The 24,053-nt window shown below is 33.4% G+C and overlaps 1 protein-coding gene across 9 annotated transcripts in view; it reads right to left on the bottom strand.

The window, feature by feature from the left end:
* The window catches only part of LOC118193858 (disks large homolog 1-like), an 816,267-nt gene that overhangs the window by 16,589 nt on the left and 775,625 nt on the right, over positions 1 to 24,053 (bottom strand). For 7 of the 9 annotated variants that reach the window (XM_085825973.1, XM_085825974.1, XM_085825972.1 and 4 more), the window contains 4 exons: positions 16,218 to 16,262; positions 9,360 to 9,410; positions 6,300 to 6,401; positions 1,229 to 1,401 (listed from right to left, as the gene is read on the bottom strand). In XM_085825973.1, coding sequence (XP_085682099.1) covers positions 1,229 to 1,401; positions 6,300 to 6,401; positions 9,360 to 9,410; positions 16,218 to 16,262 — 371 coding nt within the window. The remainder of the gene's footprint in view (positions 1 to 1,228; positions 1,402 to 6,299; positions 6,402 to 9,359; positions 9,411 to 16,217; positions 16,263 to 24,053) is intronic. The other 2 variants (XM_085825976.1, XM_085825977.1) reach the window with 1 other exon arrangement.

Here is a 24,053-nt window from a genome sequence, read left to right as displayed (position 1 = left end):
AATGCAGATGTTACATTAATATTGAATTACATTTAATCATCTTATTAATTAACTAAAAACTCAGTGGCGCAACAGCCCTAGTAGGCCACGGTGTACAGTGCTCCAAAATCTGCTTTCTTGACCTTTTGCTGCAGAGTACATCAGCATATGCCCTGGGCAAGTGGTCAACTTGTAGCAGAACCCCCCGGTGCTTAGTCCCCAAGTGAACTTTGTACTCATTTTATCGACCCATACAAGGGATGAAAGGCTGAGTCAACTTTGCCCAGCCTGGGGATCGAACCCCGGACCTGTGGTGCAGCTGCATGATGCACTAGCCACTGCACACCGGTCTTCCTTATTATTAATTATCTTGTTAATTATTAGTATTTAATTGAATTAGTGTTTAATTATCTGTTTTATTTGCAGATTTGACCCTTAAATGTTAAAAAGTGCAGCAATAATTCCTTCATCACTTGATGCATTCATGCTTCAGATTTGTTGGAAACTTGACTGACTTCTTTGATCATCTCATTTACTCGATTGGTTGGTGAAAAATGCCAATTGCTGTTGCAAATCCATTGAACGTTTTAACATGAAGACTGAGAACAATCTATGCAGAATGTTGTTTCTGGACATTGCTTTTTTTTGAGAAATGGAAGGCCATGTATAGACTTTGTCAGAAATTTGACAATTGAGCTGGACTCTGTTATCCCACCTAGATCTTCACCCCGAGATTTTCTCATGCTTCATCCTAATGAAGATAAATGGAAGCATTTTACACCAGACGTCAAAGTACAAGATATGTATCCCACCTATTGTCTTCACCCCGAGATTTTCTCATGTTCTGTCCTAATGAAGATAAATAGAAAGGTACATTTTACACCTGACAATGAAAGTACAAGATATGTTTTCTTTAACAGTTTTATAATCCGCTCGAAGAGTTCTGTAGAAAAAGAACTGGCATGTATGGGTCCTGTATCTATCAACAACCATGGAGAATATGTTAAATAAAAATAAACCTGTGAAATTACAATGTTCACTTATTTATCAAACAGCTTGCAGATATGCAAACTGTAATATGAGCATTATTCATTAATAATGTTGCAATTAGCACCATTAAACATTTTAATTATGAGCTCGTACTTTTCTCATAATTCTTCAAAACAGAAAACTTTTACTGCATATATATATCTACTGGAGGACTAAAATACTTGAGTCTATGATTCCAGATAAAATAAACTAGTTTTACCTTTTCAGCGACCTCTCTCACTGAAGCCACACTGGTGCCATATAAGTTATCATTGTACTGCCCAGCCTCGATGAATAAGTGGTTCTGGATATCTCGTTCCATCTGCTCTCTGGATGCCACAAAATGATAATCTCTTCCATCTACCTCATAGTCTCGTTTCGGCCGTGTCGTATCTGGAGAATTTTAACGAGTAAATATCCAGTTTGCTTACAGTCATAAATGTAAAATGCAAAACAAAACAAATCATTAAATGGTGCTCTGTGTTATAAGTGAATCGCACATATTTTTGAATGGACGCATAAATTTCCAACTCTACACACTGATTTGTACTTCTCTGCATCACCTTCAGTTATCAGGCAGACTATACATAATAGAATTGTAAGCTGTTATGTTGCGAATTTTAATTATATTAATACGTGTTTTAAGTTATCATTATTCTGGTATTTCTATTTGTATTCATGTATATTTTAATCCGGTAAAAAGAGTTTCTTAAGTTGTTAAAGCTTTATTTAACTCGTTATTCTTGAGTAGAAAGTGTAACAAAGGCGAGAGATGGTTGCGAGGAAACATCTGGTTTATTAGTTTATGGCCTTTTTATTAACAGTGGAGGCAGTAGGTTGTTGTGTTGTCGCCTTTTACTAATCGTGTTTGTAATGAAAATCGTCTTGCTTAGTTGCAATTTTGTTTACTACAGACAGTGGGGGTTGTTGCAAGCTTAGGTAATTGGATTCTCGTAAAGATTAGTTTCCGCTTGTTAGTTGGGGGGGGGGTCCACTTTAGTTCCCACGTTTTTTCTGAGTACAGATGTTGGCTTCATTATCAGATTTTCTTGTTTTTGATTCGTTGTGGTGTAATTTTCTCAGTTTAGATAAAGTAAAATTCTGTCATTGGTGTGATTTTAAATTTAATAATTTATTGTAAGCCAATGAAATTTTCGGGGGGGGGGCATAGAGGAGAGTTTACTTTGGTGCTTGCACCAGGCTAGAGTTCGTTCAGATTTCTGATTTTGAGCTAAAAGGAAGAGGAGAAAAGAGTGGGGGCTTGACACTTGCGGGTCTTGCTCTCGCGAGCGCCGGCTATTGAGTCGGATTTGGAGACAGATTGAAGTTGCGAAGATGTAAAGCAGAAAAGGGAAAGTTCGGTGGGGCTTGTGCCTGCGGTCTGCGGTGAGGTTTCTCGCGGCTTTCCGCTGATGAGAATTTGTTCGAAAGGAAAAAGTGCTCTATGCAAAATTTAATTTCACCGTTTCATCATGTATTTTGAGATCTTTGAATAGTCATGTTAGAGGCTTTCCAGTTAGAATTCTTTAGCATAGACAGATGAGATTTGTTACAGCTAGAGTTTATGCCGAAAGTGCTCTACGAAAAATTTAGTTTTGCCGTTTCATCGTGTATTTTGGAGAACTCCTTGAATAGTCATGTTTGAGACATTCCAGTTGAAGGAATTTGTTATGAGATGCAGATTTGTTCCAGAAGGAGGTATCATGCACTCCTTGTTCCTGAAATCAATGGACACTTCCGAAAGTGTTCTGACAGAAAAAAGAAAAATGGTCTTTGCTCATTTCCCAGTGGATTGGATTGGACACTAAAGATCTTTCTGTTCGGAAATTGTCTCTCACTTAATGAACATATTTAAGGCGGTTCCTGGCTGATTGAAGAATTTGTCTTTAATGTACTACACCTGTGATTCCGGAAATCAACGGACGCTTCTGAAAGTGTTTTGGTTTAAAAAAAAAAAAAAAAAAAAAATTGCATAAATTAAATATTGCTAGCTGGTAATATTAAGAAGTGATTAGAAATTTTAAAGGAATGACCAGTTATTTTGGAGAATTAAAATATGTTACACCTTCTTAATTTGTGAAAAAATGTTAATTATTAATTAAATGTTTTAATTATTGTAAGCTGAAATTTTGTGTGACAGATGCGATATTTTCATAGTAAAAATATGTGGTAGGGGATACTGATCAGTTACCCAAGTATTTACTAATAATATTATTATATTCAAGAATTTAATAAATGTGTTTGATTTATACCCCCAAGTTACCCAAGTATTTACTAATAATATTATTATATTCAAGAATTTAATAAATGTATTTGATTTATAGTTTTAATTGCACTTGTTAATTTTGTGTGTAATTTACTCTGGTCTATCATGTCCCTCCATTTGTTTGAGCCGGGAGGCTTCTTTTAAGAAACATGGAGGCTTTAATTGAATTTGGTGTTATTGATTTTTCCTTTTGCATAGATTACTCACAACGCGAACCTAAAATTTAATTTGTACTACCACTATACGATTGTCCGATATGATATATAAATGTTATGATGATTATATTTTTTTTGAGTTTTTTGTACGGCACCATGAGTCAGTTTAAGTTATAAAAGATTAAAACACCTAATTTTCAGATATTTAACAAAGTGGACCGTAAATAAGTGAATAACACAAGTGACTACTATGAATGTTACAAGCAAATATTACATAAGAGCTTTGAAAATATGTGAACAGCACATATAATGTACACTGCGGGGGGGGGAGACAGTTCTATATCTCCCGTTCTACTGGGCAAATTGACGAAATTTAAACTGCGTTTTTTATGTCTTGAAAGTGTGACTTAAGATGTATATTAATATATGTAGCAATTATTCTAACATAGGTATTTTGGTCTGCATGCTGGGCGCGTATTCCAGAGGTCCGCGGTTCGATTTCCGGCGAAGGCAGTTGCATATTTTTCATTTTTCCTGCTTCCAAAATACCTAATGCCTCTATAAAGTTATGTATAAAATGCAGTGTTCCTCTCGATTAACATTTGGAAAGGAACAACAATGAAATCTAAAGATTTCTTTAATGTACTGACTGTTATGCAGAGGCTTCTGTTATGAACAGTGATGTACATCTACTAAACAAATCATTTGGATAGTTCATATAAAATACTATATAAAAGTTTGGTGGTTAATATTTTTAGTTTGATTTTGATAAAATGTGTACGAGATCAGAGTTAAAATTTTTTTGAAGCATATACTTATTTCAGCTAATATATGGAACTACGCATAGAAATTTCACAGCAACTAAAAATCATTAAATGAAAGTATCTTCTATACATTAGAGTCCAGTCAATTCTTTATTAACCAGAGGATGAGGGAAATTTAACTGGGTCCTCAAAAAAAAAGTTTATTTATTGTAGAATGATGGGAACATTACTTCATGAACCATCAGCATAAAACAGAACTGTCTATGAAAAATACAGAAAGGTAAAGAAAAATCTGTGAGATACCAGCAATAATGGTGGATGCTATCATAGTACATACCTGAGAGTTGTTTTTATGGACCATACCCAATTAAATTGTTCATAATCCCAAATAATCTGCAATATTTATACGTAGTCTACATTTTACATTTTTGTAAACTTATTTAATGTTTATTCTATATTTAGTGTTCTCCTTATTCTTTTTTGATTTGGCTTAATTATTTCTAAATTATATATGTCTAAATTCTTTAAAATCTATAATGATATTTTATATTATATAATCTGGTTATTCTTCAAAATTACATAGAAAAATCTGTAAACACAAATTTTCAACATATGTAATAATTCTCTAAATACTATGCTATGGGCTTTGTCGTAAACATCGGCACCTATTTAAACACCACAAGACCTGAATAATATGCTTCTGTATGTCATATGTATATTTGTACAACCATTGTAACTGTGTAAAATTTTATTTCAAATAAATACTGCTTATATCGGATGGTACAAAAGCTAAAAGTAGAAATGATGGTATAACTTCTCTATTGATGGTCTCCCATCTCCTGTAAATATGGCTTAGCCATTTAATACCAGATGCCTTTACAATTTTGACAATATCAGGTTCTTTATAATTCACTGTTAATGGGTATGAGAGAATTTAACTAAGTATTTTTAAAAACTGGCAAAATTCAACTTGGATTCATCTTTAGTCAACTTTCATTGCCAAATTAACTGTCAATCACTGTTACTCAACTGTCAATTTCCACTGTCAATTTTGACAATATCAGGTTCTTATTATTTAAAGTTAATGGGTATGAGAGAATTAAACCAACTTGGTATTTTTAAAAACTGGCAAAATTCAACTTGGATTTAGCTTTAATCAACTTTCACTGTCAATCAACTGTCAATTTTGACAATATCAGGTTCTTTATAATTCAATTTAATAGATATGAGAGAATTTAACTAACTTAGTATTTTTAAAAACTAGTAAAATTCAACTTAGATTTATCTTTAATCAAATTTCATTGCCAATCAACTGTCAATCACTGTCACTCAACTGTCAATTTCCACTGTCAATTTTGACAATACAAGGTTCTTTATAATTCACTGTTAATGGGTATGAGAGAATTAAACGAACTTGGGTATTTTTAAAAACTGGCAAAATTCAGCTTAGACTTATCTTTAAGGATTCATCTTTAATCAACTTAGATTTATCTTATTTGTAGGCCTTCATTATTATATTCAATGTATTCTAATTAATAAAGATAATTTGACTTACGTATCAATATTAATAGGTATGAGAGAATTAAATTGAACTTAATATTTTTTAAAACTGGCAAAATTCATCTTCGATTTGTCTTTAAGGATTTATCTTTAATTAGCTTAGATTTATCTTTAATTAACTTAGATTTATCTTATTTATAGGCCTTCATTATTATACTCGATGTATTCTAATTAATAAAGATAATTTGACTTACGTATCAATATTAATGGGTATGAGAGAATTAAACCAACTTATGTATTTTTAAAAACTGGCAAAATTCAACTTAGACTTATCTTTAAGGATTCATCTTAACTCAACTTAGATTTATCTTATTTGTAGGCCTTCATTATTATACTCAATGTATTCTAATTAATAAAGATAATTTGACTTACGTATCAATATTAATAGGTATGAGAGAATTAAATTGACTTAATATTTTTTAAAACTGGCAAAATACAACTTCGATTTGTCTTTAAGGATTTATCTTTAATCAACTTAGATTTATCTTACTTATAGGCCTTCGTTATTCTACTCGATGTATTTTAATTAATAAAAATAAGACTTACGTGGCACACAGCTTCCGAATTTTTCAGGGTACTCTGATATGAGATCATCATTTATTCTGTCTTTCAGTGGTCCAAGAATGATGACTGGTCTGGTGTAAGAAACTGTAAAACAATTTGTAAAAAAAAAAATTAGTGGCAGGATTCAAATTTATATTAACGCACAGCAATTCCTGCATCACAGAATACCAGTCCAGGTTCTGATAAACAAGTAACAAATCTGATATGGATACCACATGACTTCCTTGTAGACCTATTCAATTGTACTGCTGCGTTTTATACACACTTATTTCCTCGAATTATTCGAACGAGGCAAATTGAAAATGACATCAAAAATTGCAAATTTTGAAATTAAATATCCCGGTCCATTTAGGTCATGTGGGTGTTAAACTTCTTATAATTTTATTTTTTCATAACGAATATAAAACTTTCCCAAATATAAGTATTGATACCGAGAGGTTGCATTAAAAGTCAGATTTTGTTATTATGTCCAAAATCAATTTTATTCCAAATTTAAAATTGTCAAAAAATAAATATTTTTGCAATTTAAAACACTTCTATAATTGGAAGTATATGACTACGAACAACGTTTGTGAAAATAAAGGACGGTAATTTAGTAAGGGTGTATATATATATATATATATATATATATATTGTTATGAATTTTGTACATAGATGGCATGTGAACTTGCATTTTTTTATGTAATGTAACGAGAAAAATCTTAAGAGACAAGCTATGCCGGAAAAGTAGGAATACAGAGGCAAGTCTATTTAACATTGAGTAAATCTTGGTATCTCGGTAAGTTGGTGAGACATCGCCAAGCTGGTAACGGTTTTGGTGACTAATTTTTGTCGCCGAATTTGGCAAGAAACCGCTAAACGTCGCAACCATTTGGCAAAATTTTGATGCAGTCCCTGTATCACCGTTAGAGGTATTGTAATTGGAAAAAAGGTAATTGATAAGTACAGTAGCTGTAACTGTAATTCTGCCCTCATTCCAGTGATTTCGAGAAGCAGAAAATACTAGAAATATTTCGTCGGCCGGGTGAAAAGTATACAAGGTCAGAGAGAGCATCAAAGTAATGAGATATCTCCGGGTGGCTTCCTGTTTAGCTGCACTTTGTATTGAGTTGTGTTTAACGTTCATAGTAGTTTGAAGTGTAACTACTGATTGTGATCTGTGATATTGTGAGGAGTTGTACGACTATTTTTGTGGAAAGTTCCTAATCTCTGATGTGTTTCATTTGATAAAATAAATCTTATTAACCTATTATTGGAGCTGTATGCATTCAATCCCTTATGACCAAGACAACATGGATATTGGGGGTGCACATTCTCATCTTGGGAGTACACATGCAATAATTAAAAGCATCCACTCGAGTAAGTAAAATTTAATAATTAATAGCATACATTTAATCATTTAATTAGTTTTAGGACTTGAGCCGATTTTACGTTTTTACAAAATTTAATTACATAAGCAATAGTGTACACAAAATATTATAGAAATTTAGAAGCTAAAAAATGTTAAAGTAGATGAAAAATTTCCGTTCAAAAATTATTCGAAACTTTAAAATAAAAAGTGCTTATTTTCGCTCTTCTATATCTCATTTAGAACATTAGAAAAACTAAAAATTTGTGAATAAAAGCTGTATTTGAAATCTTCGGCGTCTGTGTTATTCTACTGTGCAATTATGATGATATGATAAGTTGACTGACTGTCTTTATGGTTCTGTGAATTATATTTAGAGTTGTGCAAATATATTCAGAGAAACTTTATTGATTAAAACTCGACACATTTGAAAAGTACATATTTCACACATTATACACATTTGAAAAGTTTCGTAAATTTTGAAAGCTAATTTTTGCTTTTTTGAAAGCTAATGCATACAGTATATATATATATATATACTATATATATATATAGAGAGAGAGAGAGATGTATGTACACTTTTGGTGTTGCCAATTGCAATAAAAAGGGAGGTGCACAACTAGGTGTTAAAGCAAGTCCATGCACAAAATTTCAATGCTCTACGTCTAATCTTTTTTTTTTTTTTTTTTTTTTTTTGAGTTATGCAAGATACACATGTACATTTGTACAGACGTCAGAAAAAAATCCGTTTTTAATCAATTGTACAATTCGCTTTGGAAAAAAAAAAAAAAAAGAGTCCTTATTCTCTTTGTAGGTACAGACATCACGCAAAAGAAGTAGTTAAAATGTGTCAGGAATCGTCAAAATGGGCATTACCGTTGAAATATGATATCCGAAATGCTTTTTGATTACAATACTTCCTCTTCTTTGTACAAGGGCAAGACGATATTAGTCCATTTTGAGACATTCAAAGCGCGATATCAACATATCTGAGTGATCTCTCAGAAAGCTTCTTCTTTCAGATATTTGAGAGATTTCAGAAACAATGTAAACAACACACTGAAAATTTATAAGACTGCATTAAACATAAAATAAGAATATTACTGCACAGACGATATTTCTACTCAGAGAGTTATTTTTGGAGCTTAACGTATACAATTCTATTGCATTTGAAATATGGTGTAAATATTCTACTGTTTACAAAGTCATAAGTAACATACTGTTTACTTTAAGTCATAAGTAATTGTAACAAGTTATAAGGTATTTCTCCCGCTTTCCTAGCATGCCTTCGTGGTGTGATGGTTTGCTCGCTGGGCGCGTATTCCAGAGGTCCGTGGTTCGATTCCCGGCGAAGGCGCTGCTCATTCTTCGTCTTGCCTGCTTCCAAAAATACCTAATGTCTCTACAGTGGCGCCCGAACTAAAAGGGTGGTGGATGATGAATCTGCACACCCAGGATTTGGTGACTGAGTCCCCTAAAAATCCCAGTAGCTCTTTAAAAGGGGGAATATCTAAGGTATTTCTCCCGGCTTCCTGGCATGCCTTCGTGGTGTGGTGGTCTGCACGCTGGGCGCGTATTCCAGAGGTCCGTGTTTCGATTCCAGGCGAAGGCGTTGCTTATTTTTCAAGTCTCCTGCTTCCAAAAATTACCTAATGTCTCTACAAAGTAATAAGTATAAATAAGTAATTGCTTACTTTCTTGTTGTACCACTGCTTCATAAGACAACACCGGTTCTTCTGCTCCTCCTGGAAATCGTAATTATCAAACTAAGTAAATGCAATAACAACTGAGTTTTCAGAAACCAAAATAAGATATTTCGCAATGTATATAAATCTCATGGCTCGAAAGTTAAAATACACAATTTTCTCAATTTACACTACATACAGACATTATAATTAAACTAATGGCAAATTTATACATAACATATTTGATATTAATTGCAATTTTAACAGATTATTATTAGAATCACTGAGGAATTAATAGGGAAAACATGAAGTCAGACACCAGTGTGGTAGACGTAAAAAGAAAAACTCCTGTCATTAGAAATGTATGAAATTCACCTACAGGGGTTTAGTAATTACTTAACCTGCTGAAGTAATAGTAAAGTGAAAAACGTATAATTAACTTATTGTTATTATGTCTAAGCTGGTTTTGTTATCTGCAGATGGTACTACGAAATTAAATTCAAGTATACTATTTGTAACAGTTAAGCAATTTTCTTTATATACACGCGACATGAAACATTGTAAATGATAAAATTGTTTCTGAGTAAATATTTAAATATTAACCAAACTGCTAAGCAAATAACTGCAAAACAGAAGCATGAAAAATAATAAAAGTTATAAATGTCTTATTGGAAAGAAAAGTTAACAATTATTGACGTATAAAATAAGTTCCATTTAGTACACCAGTGTGGTAGCTTCTCAATCAATAAAATATTTTTCAATTAAGGTGATTTTATAATTCCAAATAGTCTTTTTAAACCTAAATTAATTAGCAGCCATAATATAACTTTAATCAGCAGAAAAATATACTTGATTTAATCAACGCAAGTGTTTCTTTATAATGATAAGTACAGAGGCTGTTCGTACATTTTTTATACGATTTTGGTATTCGGTAATAAAAAATCGTTTGCTGCAAAAGAAGTAATTGCAATTGTACTATGTTTTTAAAAGTCAAAATTACCGTCTGTGGCTTGAAAGTTTTGTTTTTATTCAAAATGGCGAATTTAACAAAGCAGTGGTTCGAAGGCTACATTTACGCTCTTTCCGAAGAGAAATATGCATACTCCGTTATCCAAAAAATGATGTGAGAGTCTTGGTTTTGTGATATCTAAAGCGTCGATAGGTAATATCATCAACAAGAAAGGAAAAAAAAAAACGTCAAATTGGAGCCTCAAGTGGGGCAAAAATTCCAAACAAGTATCCAAGGAAAAAACGGACATCTTCGACTATTGCAAAGGTACGTTGTTTAATGTTAAAAAAAAATCCCCCTAGTCAAAGGACAGTTGCAAAATCATTAAAATGCTCGGTGTTCACTGTAAAAAAAATGATAAACGTTGATTTAAATCTTAAGAAAGCGAAAAAACGCAATGTGCATCGTCTTCTTCCAAAGCATATCGCTCAACGCAGGACACGCTGCAGAATTCTATATGAGAAACACTTATCCAAAGAAAAAATGGAAAACGATTGTCACAATAGATGAAGCATGGGTGTATTTAAGTGATTGTAACAAAAAAAGAGCCATTTATTATGATAAAAGGGGAGAAAAAAATTAAGTACTTTAATCAGCAAAAGAATCGAAAGAAAGTTTTTTTCTAAGCGATTCATGATTGTTGCTGGTTTTTCTTAAAATGGCAAGTTAAAAATAAAGAGAGTGCAAAAAAATGTCAAGATTAACTCAAATACTATCAGGAACATATTTTATCGCCCATTTTTCTGAATGAAATACCATCGCTTTACCCACAGTGCCATCCATCTGTGAGACTCCATCAGGATAAAGCTAGCTTTCACACATCAAAATCACTGTAAATTTCCGAAAAGAAATAGAACAAAAAACTGGTATCAAGGTCATACCCTTCACCGATATCCCTACTAAATCTCCCGATGTGTCACCTATGGAGTTTTGTGCTTTCGGACTTTTAAAAACTGCATTATCCAAACGTTGTCCCAAAACCCTAACAGGACTCTGGAAAGCTGTTCGGGAGGAATGGGATTGAATACCTGTTCTGCCACTTCAAAAGGCATTATTATCCTGGAAATTGCGGTGTCGAAAGATAGTTCAGAATAAGGGATGTCAAATAGAACATTTAAACCACAAGAATTTTATGTAATTTAGTTTTGTGAATACAATATACATCGTCTAAAAAATGTGTGAACAGCGTCTGTATAGTGCTAACTCGGTATGCATAGACTTACGTCGGTATGCATCGAAATCCGTCTAACTTGGTATAAATCCTGTTTCTACACGAAAACTTCGGTTTGATACGAATTGGGTTTGACGAATCACAACTGCTCACACTATACTTATTTACTTATTTCGAGATAATGCTATGAGTGATCCTGTGCATTCAGAACGCACTTATTACTTACTTAACCTACCCAATAAGCTATCCGTGTCTTACCTCGGAATTTTAAATAATTTCATGCTATTTTTTAATTTGTTAGCAATGAGTTTTAGGAAAGTTAATAAGAAGATTCAAGCAACGAAGAAGATGGATAGGATCACCAGGAAGGTGAGAAAAGAGATTGCCAAAAAGTATGAGGATAGCATGCTCATCCAGAAATTGGCTACTGCATACCGTAACCCGAGTATTATGGTGTCTACGACTGTGGAAAACAAAGACGATACTCAATCAGCTAATATTTCGAAGGGGATGAAATGTATTACCAAATAAAGAACAATGACGTTAGAGAGTTTCGAAAAATTGCTTTTGTTCTTGGTTAGCAGAGAAACATTCATGTACACTGCGAAAAAAAAGGGGGGCAGTTCTATATCTCTCGTTCTACTAGGGCCGATTGAAGAAATTCAAATTGCGTTTTCCATGTTCTCCAAAAACGCGACTTAGGATATATATTAGTTATATACATAACATTGCTCTAAGAGAGGAATTTTGACACAAAATCGGACTTTTCTTAAATGACATGCCATTTTTTTTCCATATTTCGATTCTACGACTCAAATTATGCCTAAATATTAAATGCTGTAAATTTCGGTGCGAAATTTGCGGAGAAATCCCAAAATTTATCTTGGCGCATTTTTTTCAGATTGCGCGAAGAGAATAATTTACTTGGCGAACTTTTTAATTTCTAGCAACCTATTTTCCTTTTATTTTTTTTAATTGTAGAGGAGCGGGAAAAAGTCATCGTTCATATTAACAAAGTGAGTAAACCAAATTTGGTGTTAGTATCGTTAAAAAAAAAGGTGCCAAATTTCAAAGCGCGGCAACATGTAAATTCACGTATATCTTCGGAAATTTTAAATAAAAAACTCTAATTTTTTGCAGGTATGCTTAGAAATACATAGCTTTAAGATGATGGTAAAATTTTATAGGTTATAATTTAAAAGATTTTTCACAAAAATATATCAAAATTATTTAAAAATACAAATTTTAAAAGGAAATCATAGAAACTCTGCGAATTTTATTTGGATTGAACCTAAATTTCGAAATGTGAAAGCAAAAATCAAATATGTTTAATAAAAAAAAGAGAGATTAATAAATATATACCAAAGTCAATTAAGATGGAAGAGCTAAAAGTAAGAGAGCTAATTTTTTAAAAACTACTGGAGCGATTTTTACAAAACTTGGCAGTTTGGCATAATTTCAGTCGTAGAATCGAAATATGGATGGCACTTCAGGAAAAGTCTGATTTTTTGTAAAAATATCTTGTACCTTTCTTTTCACTGTGTTCATGAATGCTTAATGGAAAAAAAAAACCTCTGGTTTAGAAAATACTAGACTTAATCCGAAAGATTGTTTCTTGAATCTAAGAAAAACTGTCTGTTTATCTTTAATGCACAGATTAGTGAAAAACTTTGAACCACATGAGGATACGAAAAGACTTTGTACAAGTAGAACAAACGCAATGTGAAACCATTTTTTCACAGTTTCGCATTTCTTGAGTATTCCTTTTCAAGCCTCACCGACGCAGTTATACGAAGCTGACCACTGGTGCAAAAGAGCCAGTTATTTCTTTTACAAGCAAGGCAGCTTGTAGATAAATAATTTAGATATTGTCATCTTAGATAGTTCGGCGTTGATATCTTAACTTAATTTAGAAGTCAAACAACAAAAATCAGTGTTATATTTTAAAATTTTCACAGGACTAGTTTCGATGTTTACCGAACTAGTTTTACGGAACCATCATCCTCAGCTGCAAAAGCGTAAATGAACGAAATAAGATCTTATCTCGTTCATTTGCGCTTTTCCAGCTGAGGATGATGGTTCGGTAAAACCATAGAAACTAATCCTGTGAAAATTTGAAAATATAACGCTGATTTTTGTTGCTTGACTTCTAAATTAATATTTGTTCGACGTGTTATTGTATTTTAATTATATCTTAGCTTGTTTTACGTCTATTACATGGAGAGCTTTTGAGCGTTCGTTGGTGTCCATATTATCCCGAAGAATGGCTCTGTATTTAATAATTTTGTCTTTCTTGGTATCACATTTTTAATACTTTCTTCACCAGATGGCATTGCTATTTGTCATACGCAGATAACTCTGAAATTTTTGAGAAAAGGGCAGACGATAAGCGCTAAAAACCATTATTGATTAGATATGTAACTTCGAACTCTTTATGCCCGCAAACGAATTTTTATGGTAATAATGGAAATTCAGCAGTTATAGTATAAATATTGAAAGAAAGAAAAATAGAGCTAATACGACAGCATTATCGCAGTATCATTTTCTATGATTTTTATGTGGTGCTAAATGAAAAGAATGCCGTCAACGCCTGCAGTTAGCACAAGAAAATGCAGCTTCATTTCGTGCCATTGCATTCAGATGGTTTACAGAATCGTAGAGGCTGAAATGTTTTCCTGGATGTTCTTTGTCAGTTATAATTCCTATAAAATGTGTCGGCCATACTAAATTCCTGGATGCAGAACATACAGGATGTACTTTGTCAGCTATAGTTCCCAGACAACGTGTCGGCCACACGAAATTTCTGGATGCAGAATATACAGGATGTTCTTTGTCAGCTATAGTTCTCAGAAAATGCGTCGGCCACAGGAGGTTTCTAGGTGCAGAACATATAGGACGTTCTTTGCCAGCTATAGTTCCCAGAAAATGTGTCGGCAACAGGGAATTTCTGGATGCAGAACATACAAGATGTTCTTTGTCAGCTATAGTTCAAAGGCAATGTGTCGGTCACAGGAAATTTCTGGATGCAGAACATGCAAGATGTTCTTTGTCAGCTACAGTTCCCAGACAATGTGTCGGCTACAGGAAATTTCTGGATGCAAAACATACAGGACGTTCTTTGTCAGCTATAGTTCCCAGAGAATGTATCGGCCACACGAAAGTTCTGGATGCAGAACATACAGGATGTCCTTTGTTAGCTATAGTTCCCAGATAATGTGTCGGCTACACAAAATTTCTGGATGCAGAACATACAGGGTGTTCTTTGTCAGCTACAGTTCCCAGACAACGTGTCGGCAACAGGAAATTTCTGGATGCAGAACATACAGGACGTTCTTTGTCATCTCTAGTTCCCAAATAATGTATCGGCAACACGAAACATTCTTTGGGAACATTATGGATGCAGAACATACAGGATGTTCTTTGTTAGCTATAGTTCCCAGACAACGTGTTGGCCACATGAAATTTCTGGATGCAGAACATACAGGATGTTCTTTGTCAGCTATAGTTCCCAGAAAATATGTCGGCCATACGAAAAATGTTAATGATAATTGCTGCACCTACCAAATGATCCAGAAGGAACGTAACAATCAGAAACTATCCATAAAACTATTAATGAAGAATGGAAAATAAAATAATTAGTTTGTCGTTGGATCGCCCATATATTCACAGACCATCCAAAACCGGAGCTTGTCACAATCGTAACGAAACCCTACTTCTTGATAGTGGACAGTCCTTCACAACCATATTCTTGGTGGTGAACACCGACTTATTTCTAAAATCATAATTGGCATTGAAGCACACACATTGTTTTTTGCCTTTCTGGCATATCAGAAAAGTAAAGCAATGAAAAAAGTATTGTATGCTGTTTTCTTTCGGAAGTGCAGAATGTCATCAAGTTAGAGGACTAGAAGACAGTTATAGGTAACTTTAACACCACTAAATGGCTTCCGGAAATTCTTCAAGATGCGTTTTCACGCTTCGCTATTTTAATGCAACATCTCATTTAGCAAGAATAACGGTTGAATTCCTTGAACAAAAACAAGTCAGAGTGATAAAATATCCATCATATTCTTTTCATCTTACTGCGTGTGCCAATTGACTCTTTTTTAATCTAAAACAAAACTTACTTGGCCGTCGTTTTCATTCTGAAGATAAGACTGAAGAAGCTATGAAAGCATATTTTTTATCGATTACAAGAAACAAGCTTTTTGAAGCATTTACCGTTTGAAAAATTCGCCAACAAGAGTGCAATAATGTTAAAGGAAACTAGTTTGAACATGCTAAGGTTTGTAAGTATAATCTGTACCATTTAACTGTATCTTAAGAATTTCAGAGTGATCCTCGCATTTCAGGCAAAGATTACAAAAATATCTTCTACAAAATAATTTTACAGTGGTACAAGGCGACTATTGGACATTAAGAGTCTACTTTTCAGAGATTACAATGCATAACAAATTAAATTATTAATATAAAAATGGACTTAATAATACATCAAAGATAATTATTGACACAACTAAGACACAGCTTTAATTTTTTTGAAAAATAGCACTATATTTGAAAAGAAGTTTCATAGCTTAGTGAAGCATGTTTGGACGATACCGAAATTTCAGTAAATACGCGTCACACTGGTGAATGACAGAAAATTACAAATTGGTAAAAACATTTATGAAGGGATAGTTCTACTTACGTAAGCTACTGGTCTCAGGGTCACTGGTGTTGGACACATTCAGCTCTGCATGCGGTAAAGAAAAACAGAATCATACTCAGAAAACCCAAAATAGCTGAACGAAATAAAAGGCTTACAAAGAAAAACCATTCACACTGTTTTATACAATTAATATTACGAAGCTTTTAGGAAAAAGCAGCGCCATCAGGTAGCAAATCACATGCACATGCAATTTAAAAGTAATTAAAATAGTCATATAAGACTTCTACTGCACATTGAAAAACAACAATAAGTCTATACATTTTTTAAGCAGGATTTTCTGTGAACTGGATCCGAAGCTCGTTATCCTCAGTAACAATGTGTATCTTATAATAGATAATCTCCAGGCGTTCCTCTTTCCGTCAACTTAATCACACTAAGGTTCCTCTCCCTCCGACGAACTAGGCCCAGAGGTTCAACCCCTGTCCCTAGAACTTTGGAGGGATCGGTGCCGACGCACCTGGAGTAACACAGACCCCAGGGCGTCACCCAGGTTCTGGATGCACAACATACAGCATTTTTTTGTCAGCCATAGTTCCAAGAAAATGTGTAGGTCTTACGAAATCATCCATATCAATACGGTTTAATACGTTTAATCATCCGTATTAATTCGTATTCCGTAATATATTTAGTATCCGTATTAATACGGATGCTAACTGCTACCTACCAGTCGCTCGGTTGCCCGTCGCAGAGAAACATTACTCAGCGTACCCAGGACGCCAGCCCGGGCTACTAGAACCCTCAGCCTAGTCACCTGGAGTCTGGATCTAACTCTAGTCTGGACCTAGCTCTAGTTAGACCTAGCTCTAGTCTAGGACCTGCCAGACCCAAGGGGCGACCAATAAGTGATCCTTCCGGGGCCTCCAGAACCACCATGTTCGTAATTTTTATGCCCCGTGGCCGAGACCGCCTAGGTACAGATCCTAGCCAGTATTACATGTTAGATATAATTATACAGTTTAGAAATAAATTTCTTGGATGAAAAACATACAGGATGTTTTTTGTCAGCCATAGTTCCCAGGAAATGTGTCGGCCATATGGAATCATCCGCATTAATACGGATTAATACGCATAATCATCCGTATTAATTCGTATTCAGTAATACAGTTAGCATCCGTATTAATATGACATTATAATTTGATATAAATCGTTATAATAAAATTAATCGTTATAATATAAAATTCCAAATTTTATATTTGCATAGAATTTAATATGACTGCATGTAATACTACTAATAATGCAATAAGTGCATGAAAAATTAGAATTCAGTAGTTTTAAAGGGCATGTTTTTATTACGCTAAACACAATTTATGTTATGGTGAACCGTATTTTATCCAAGTTATGCTGTTAATATAGATTTATTCACACACGTACGCAAAAAAAAAAAAAAAAAAAAAAAAAAAAAAAAAAAAAAAAAGTGACCGTTTTTTCTCGTAACAGTGTTTTCTCGTAACTGCAAAACATTAAATTTTACAAATTTCACTAAATACATTGGTAAAAGACTTGGTATTTTTAAACAAGACGCAAGCTATCAGAAACCAGCTCATCACCTAATTTCAGCTAATTTTTGATTGAGATAAGGGTTTACAGGAAGTATACAGTTTTTAAGGATTAAAGCTATTTAATTGTGGAAACAATTTACCACCGTCAGAAGCGAAGTTTTCAGAAGCGAAGTTTATAAGGATTTTGAAAATGGCATATGTGCGAAAACTAAATATCGTAATCTTTTGAGAACGATAAAAAGAAAAGGAATTCCTTTACTTCTATTCTATATTAAAGTGACGCAGAGCATGATACATATATTATTACTGTTTATCTTAAAAATGTAGGATTAAGGTCTTAAAAACTCTTTAAAACAACTTCTCCTCCCCAGGAAATTGCACAAATTGACCAGTAGAAATTTCTGATAAATTTACGCAGAAAATAGTCACTGTTTGACGAAATTAAAATAATCTTTATTATCAAACGATGAAGAATCTGTATGTATGCATGCATATATGTACACTGCGAAATAAAAGGGGGACACTTCTATATTTCCCGTTCTACTGGGCCGATTGACAAAACTCAAATTGCATTTTTCATGTCTCCAAAGCGAGACTTAGGATATATATTAGGTTTATAAATAGCACTATCCTAACATAGGTATTTTGACACAAAATCGGACTTTTTCTGAAATCGCATACCAATGTTTTCCCATATTTGGATTCTACGACTCAAATTATGTCTAGATATTAAATTTTGTAAAATTTGGCGCGAAATTTACGGAGAAATTCAAAAATTTATCTTGGCACAATTTTTTCAATTTACGCAAAGAATAATTCACTTGGTGAACTTCTTAATATATGGCAACCACTTTCGCTTTCCTTTCCATTATGCCGAAGCGGGAAAAAAGTATCTTTTTACGTTGTGCATGAGTGGAGGGAAGTCACATCGTTCCTAACTTTCAAATAATTTTAGCAATGTGTCTAAATGTTTTATCGCTTTCAACAAATATGCCAAATTTCGAAACGCGCCAATATATAAATTCAAGTACATCTTCGGCAATTTAGAATAAAAAACTGTAAATTTTTGCAAGCATGCTTAGAAATACGTCTACTTTAAGATGACGGTAAAAATTGTATACATTATGATACAAAATCTTTTTTGAAAAATTTATAGAAATTATTTCAAAAAAAAAAAAAAAAATTAAAAATAAATCTTAAAAAATTGGTGAATTTTATTTGAAATGAACCTGAATTTCGAAATGTGAAAGGAAAAATCAAATAAGTTTAATTAAAAAAAAAAGAGAGATTAATAAATATATACCAAACTCAATTAACATTGAGGAGCTAAAACCTTGGAAGCTAATTTTTTAAAAACTACAAGTGTGAATGTTACAAAACTTGTTAGTTTGGCCTAATTTGAGTCGTAGAATTGAAATATGGAAAAAGATTGGTATGTTACTTCGGAAAAAGTCCGATTTTGTATCAAAATACCTATATTAGAGAACTATGCTATATGTAAATCTAACACATATCGTAAATCGCGCTTTCGAGACATGAAAAACGCAAGCTGAATTTCGTCAATCGACCCAGTAGAATTTGAGATATAAAACTGTCCTCCACCTTTTTTTTTTGCGCATGGTACGTTTCTCGTATTTTGGAAAAATGACGGTAATTAGAGCCACCAAATCTTGATCCCACTCGGATATGTGCACCTTGAAGCTCAAATTTTGAACTTCGAATTTGGTTTCAATTTATAATACAATACAAAATGTTTAATCCGGACACTTCGGGACCTCGGCGATTCCGGATTAGGGGTTTTTCCAGATTATAGATTATCAATTTAAATCTGGTAAGATGGCATGCAGAAATTATAAAATTAAAAGTATGAAACCGTAATTTATGAAATAAAGAGCAATTATGACCTAAAGGGTATCAAAATTTACACACAAAAAAAGCTTAATATTTATTTGTTTACTTTATTAAACATTTCTTTCAATGTAAGTTGTTTAAGTTGCTTCGTTTTATGTGCTAATACTTTCTCTTTAATTCTATAAACAGACATAATTTCTTGTTCATTTACGAAGTTACGCTGTTCAAGTCCCGTTAATACCGACTAACTTGTCAATCGAAATTTTTTCGTTTTCACTAACCTCTCTGTCACTTTCTTCATGCCTTTAACCATTTTTTGCAGCAATTCCACTTTTTGTTTGATGGATATCGAAACATGCTTTCGCTTTTTAGATCCTTTGGCAGGTCCAGAGTTGGAAACTCCTTTTGACATAATCGAAAGTTCAAGCTTACATTTTATAAAATTGCTCTAACAGTCTTCAAAAAAATAATAAGCCGGATCCAATTAGAAGATTAAGGAGCAACGCAATCTGCAACATTAGCTGAAATAGATAATTAGATAATTTTAGCCTAGCTTATACCATCCGTTATATATTAAACGCGCATGCGTAAACGTATTATGCGCGTGCGCATAAAGTTTGTAGCTTTGAGGTCTGGATTATAGATCATTCCGGATTATGGACGTCCGGATTAACGACTTTTGACTGTATAAGCAATTGTACTGTATATTTTGTAGGAATTTAACGAATTTTGATTAGTAAACACAGGGATTTGAAAGATAGCTGTGGCAACCCTGTTCGAAATAAAACATTTTTATCTGCCCCTAAGCAAGTTAAATGCACAGCAGTTTCAGATAATACAACTCTCTCTTTTTCTATTTGAATTTTAATACTTTTACAGAAAATTTAATTGAATCTTTTATCGGTTTTTGATCTAAAATGATTCAGCAGAACGAAACATGTATTCGAAACGCACTAATCGACTTTAAGTAAACTTTAATTCATTTTCCCTGATGAGCTCTGAATTGAGGGTTTCATACAAAGTAGATAACGTTTTACATTAATTTCTAATTACATTAATTTAATTTACACTAATTTTATATTAATTTAATTAGCTAGGGAAATGCCCTGTTATGATTCCAATTTAAGTTTAATTTTGGTTGCTCTAAGTTTCTTCAATCCTGGTATAGCGCAAGATGTTTCTACTATGTTTCTCTTTATATGTATAACTTTTTAATCTGAATGATTTAAATAAAAATGCATTTAATTTATTATATATATAATTAAAAATATTAAATATTCTTATGAAATTACACTAGCTTCGCTCCTTAAAATCATATTTTTCTCTTCGTTTTTCTTTTTTTAATCACTAGTTATTCTTAAGCAGATGTATTTTTAAAAAACTAAACTTCCCACTTTTCTAAAATCACTTCTCATGCTAAAATGAAATGACTCTAAAATGATTTTGGAGTCTACCTATTGATTCTGTCTTTTTACTTAGAAATTAAATATCCTCAAACTTCATTATATATAGTCACTCTATAATTTTTGCCTGGAAGCAATGATTTTGATGTGACAAAATTAATGAAATTTATTGATTACTGAAAATGATTTTGGAGTCTACCTATTGATTCTGTCTTTTTACTTAGAAATTAAATATCCTCAAGCTTCATTATATATAGTCACTCTATAATTTTTTCCTGGAAGCAATGATTTTGATGTGACAAAATTATATTAAAAATTGTTTGTGAAAGTCAACTTTTATACAATTACAGAAATTTGCAAACACTTGTCTAAAACAGAAACTGTTAAAAGCTGTACGTTTAATGTACACTGCGGAGAAAATAAGGGGACAGTTCTATATCTCCCTTTGCACTGCGCCTATTGACGAAATTCAGATTGCGTTTTTCATGTCTCGAAAGCTCAACTTAGTATATATATTAGATCTATATATAGCATTGTACTAATATAGGTATTTTGACACAAAATAGGACTTTTTACGAAATGACATGATAATGTCTTTCCATATTTCGATTCTGCGACTCAAATTATGCCTAGATATTAAATTTTGTAAAATTTGATTCCCACTTTATGGAGAAATTCAAATATTTAACTCGGGGCATTTTTTTTTTCGGTTTGCGCGAAGAATAATTCATTTGGCGAACTTCTTAATTTATAGCAACCTTTTTTCCTTTCCTTTTTCTCAATGAACACGAGTGGAAAAAGGAGCATGGTTCATTCTTTTAAATAAATTTAACAAAGTGCGTAAAGCATATTTGACTTATTATCGCTTATAATAACTAAAACAAATTTCAAAATGCGGCAATATAGAAATTCACGTATATCTTAGGAAATTTTGAATAAAAAACTCTAATTTTTTGCAGGCACGCTTAGACATTCATCTACTTTAAGATGATGGTAACATTTTATAGGTTATAATACAAAATGCTTTTCGCAAAATTTATAAAAATATTTAAAAATACTAATTTAAAAAATAAACCATAAAAAATGGGCGAATTATATTTACATCAAGCCTAAATTTCGAAATATGAAAGGAAGAATCAAGTACGTTTAATAAAAAATAAGATATTAATAAATACATGTCAAATTCAATTAACATTGAGGAGCTAAAATTTTGAGAGCTAATTTTTTAAAAACGAATCGTGCGATTTTGACAAAACTTGGCAGTTTCGCATAATTTGAGATAGAATCGAAATATGGGAAAAAAATGGGCATGTCTTAGCAGAAAAAGGCAAATTCTATGTCAAAATACCTGTATAAGAACAATGCTATATACAGGGTGTTTCATAGATCATGGGACAAATTTGGAGGGGTGGTGGAGGGTACTAAAACATGCATTTTTTTAAATAAGAACGTAGGGTTAAAGTGACGGGTTAAGGCAGGAACGTAAAAAAACGACACGAGAAGAAAATGCGTTTATGTACAAAATCAACGCAAAGTGCTTCTTTGTAGCAATACAGTATTTACAATAAATGTTCAAAAAAGGGAACACTAACAGTAATAGGAAGTACAGCTGTGATCGGCTGGCAATGCAGCGGTAGAGGGCGGTAGTGAGCCGGACAAACCACGATCCGATGCAACAGAGGATCATTCGCAACTCTGATGTCGAGCGTGATGGGTGAGTTTACGCACAGGAAAAAAGCTTACATGCATCTCATGTATGGTGCTGCTAATGGGAACGGCAGAGCAGCGCTACGGTTGCAACAGAAACGGTTTCCGAACAGGCGTATGCCGAAGCACACAATGTTCGAGAGGTTGCATCTGTCTCTGTGTGTAAACGGGTCATTTGAAGCCACCTCTGGCACTAGGAGTGGAAGAAGAAGTGCACGACAACCTCGCATTGAAGAATCCATCTTGAACATTGTGCATGAATCACCTCAGACAAGTACAAGAGCTATTGCACGTCGTCTGCAGCTGAGTCATTCCACCGTTTGGAGAGTATTGCATGAAAATAGTTTGCACCCATACCATTTGCAGAGAGTCCAAGCCTTGCAAGAGACAGATTACCCTCTTCGAGTTCATTTCTGTCATTGGTTCTTGCAGCAGTGTGCGGCGTAGGCGGATTCCCATCGGATGTGCTATTCACGGACGAGGCAACTTTCTCACAGGACGGCATCTTCAATAGTCACAACATGCACGTGTGGGCAACTCATAATCCACACGGCACACGTCCACATGCATTCCAAACCCGCTTCTCCGTGAATGTGTGGGTGGGTATTGTTAGCGACTACCATCATAGGCCCCTACCTCTTACCTGCACGTATAATTACCTGCACGTATAATTTTCTGCAAGAGGTGCTACCGGAATTGCTGCAGGATGTTCCGGCTGTCGTTCTTGATCGCATGGGGTTCCAGCATGACGGTGCACCAGCCCATAACAACGTGCGGGTCTGCACTTTACGTCACTTTACTTGCAACGTCACTTTAGACCTTACACTTTTATAAAAAAATGCACGTTTTAGTACGCTTCACCACCCCTCCAAGTTTGTCTCATGATCTATGAAACACTCTGTATATATAAATCTAACACATATCTCAAGTCGCGCTTTCGAGACATGAAAACGCAAGTTGAAGTTTGTCAATCGGACGAGTAGAACGGGAGATACAGAACTGACACTTTTTTTGTGCAGTGTACATGTAAGTATGCAACAAGTAGGGAGACAGGAAAGGAAATGAAGACAATGCAAGAAAGATGAATACAAAATCATAATAAGCACGACAAAAGAATTCAAAAATAAGTTTTATTTCATACTGATTGTGTTATTTACAGATTTAAAGCAGGTATGTTAGGTTCAACCTCGCTAAAGCAAATAGAGTTAAAAGAATAATGAGTGTTATAGTATACAGTAAAAAAAAAAAAAAAAAAAAAAAAAAAAAAAAAAAAAAGGAAAACTTATCTTTTCCATATGTTTAGTTGCAAAGAGGATAGAAAAGAGTAGAGAGATTTGGTAGAAGAAGAAGAAGAA

The sequence above is a fragment of the Stegodyphus dumicola genome, chromosome 10 (assembly GCF_044657685.1).
Source record: "Stegodyphus dumicola isolate Sdum_Otavi_A_Nest chromosome 10, ASM4465768v1".
In the NCBI taxonomy this organism is placed as follows: Eukaryota; Metazoa; Arthropoda; class Arachnida; order Araneae; family Eresidae; genus Stegodyphus; species Stegodyphus dumicola.
The sequence above is the reverse complement of the archived record's forward strand: the minus strand, read 5'-3'. Positions and strand labels throughout refer to the sequence as shown.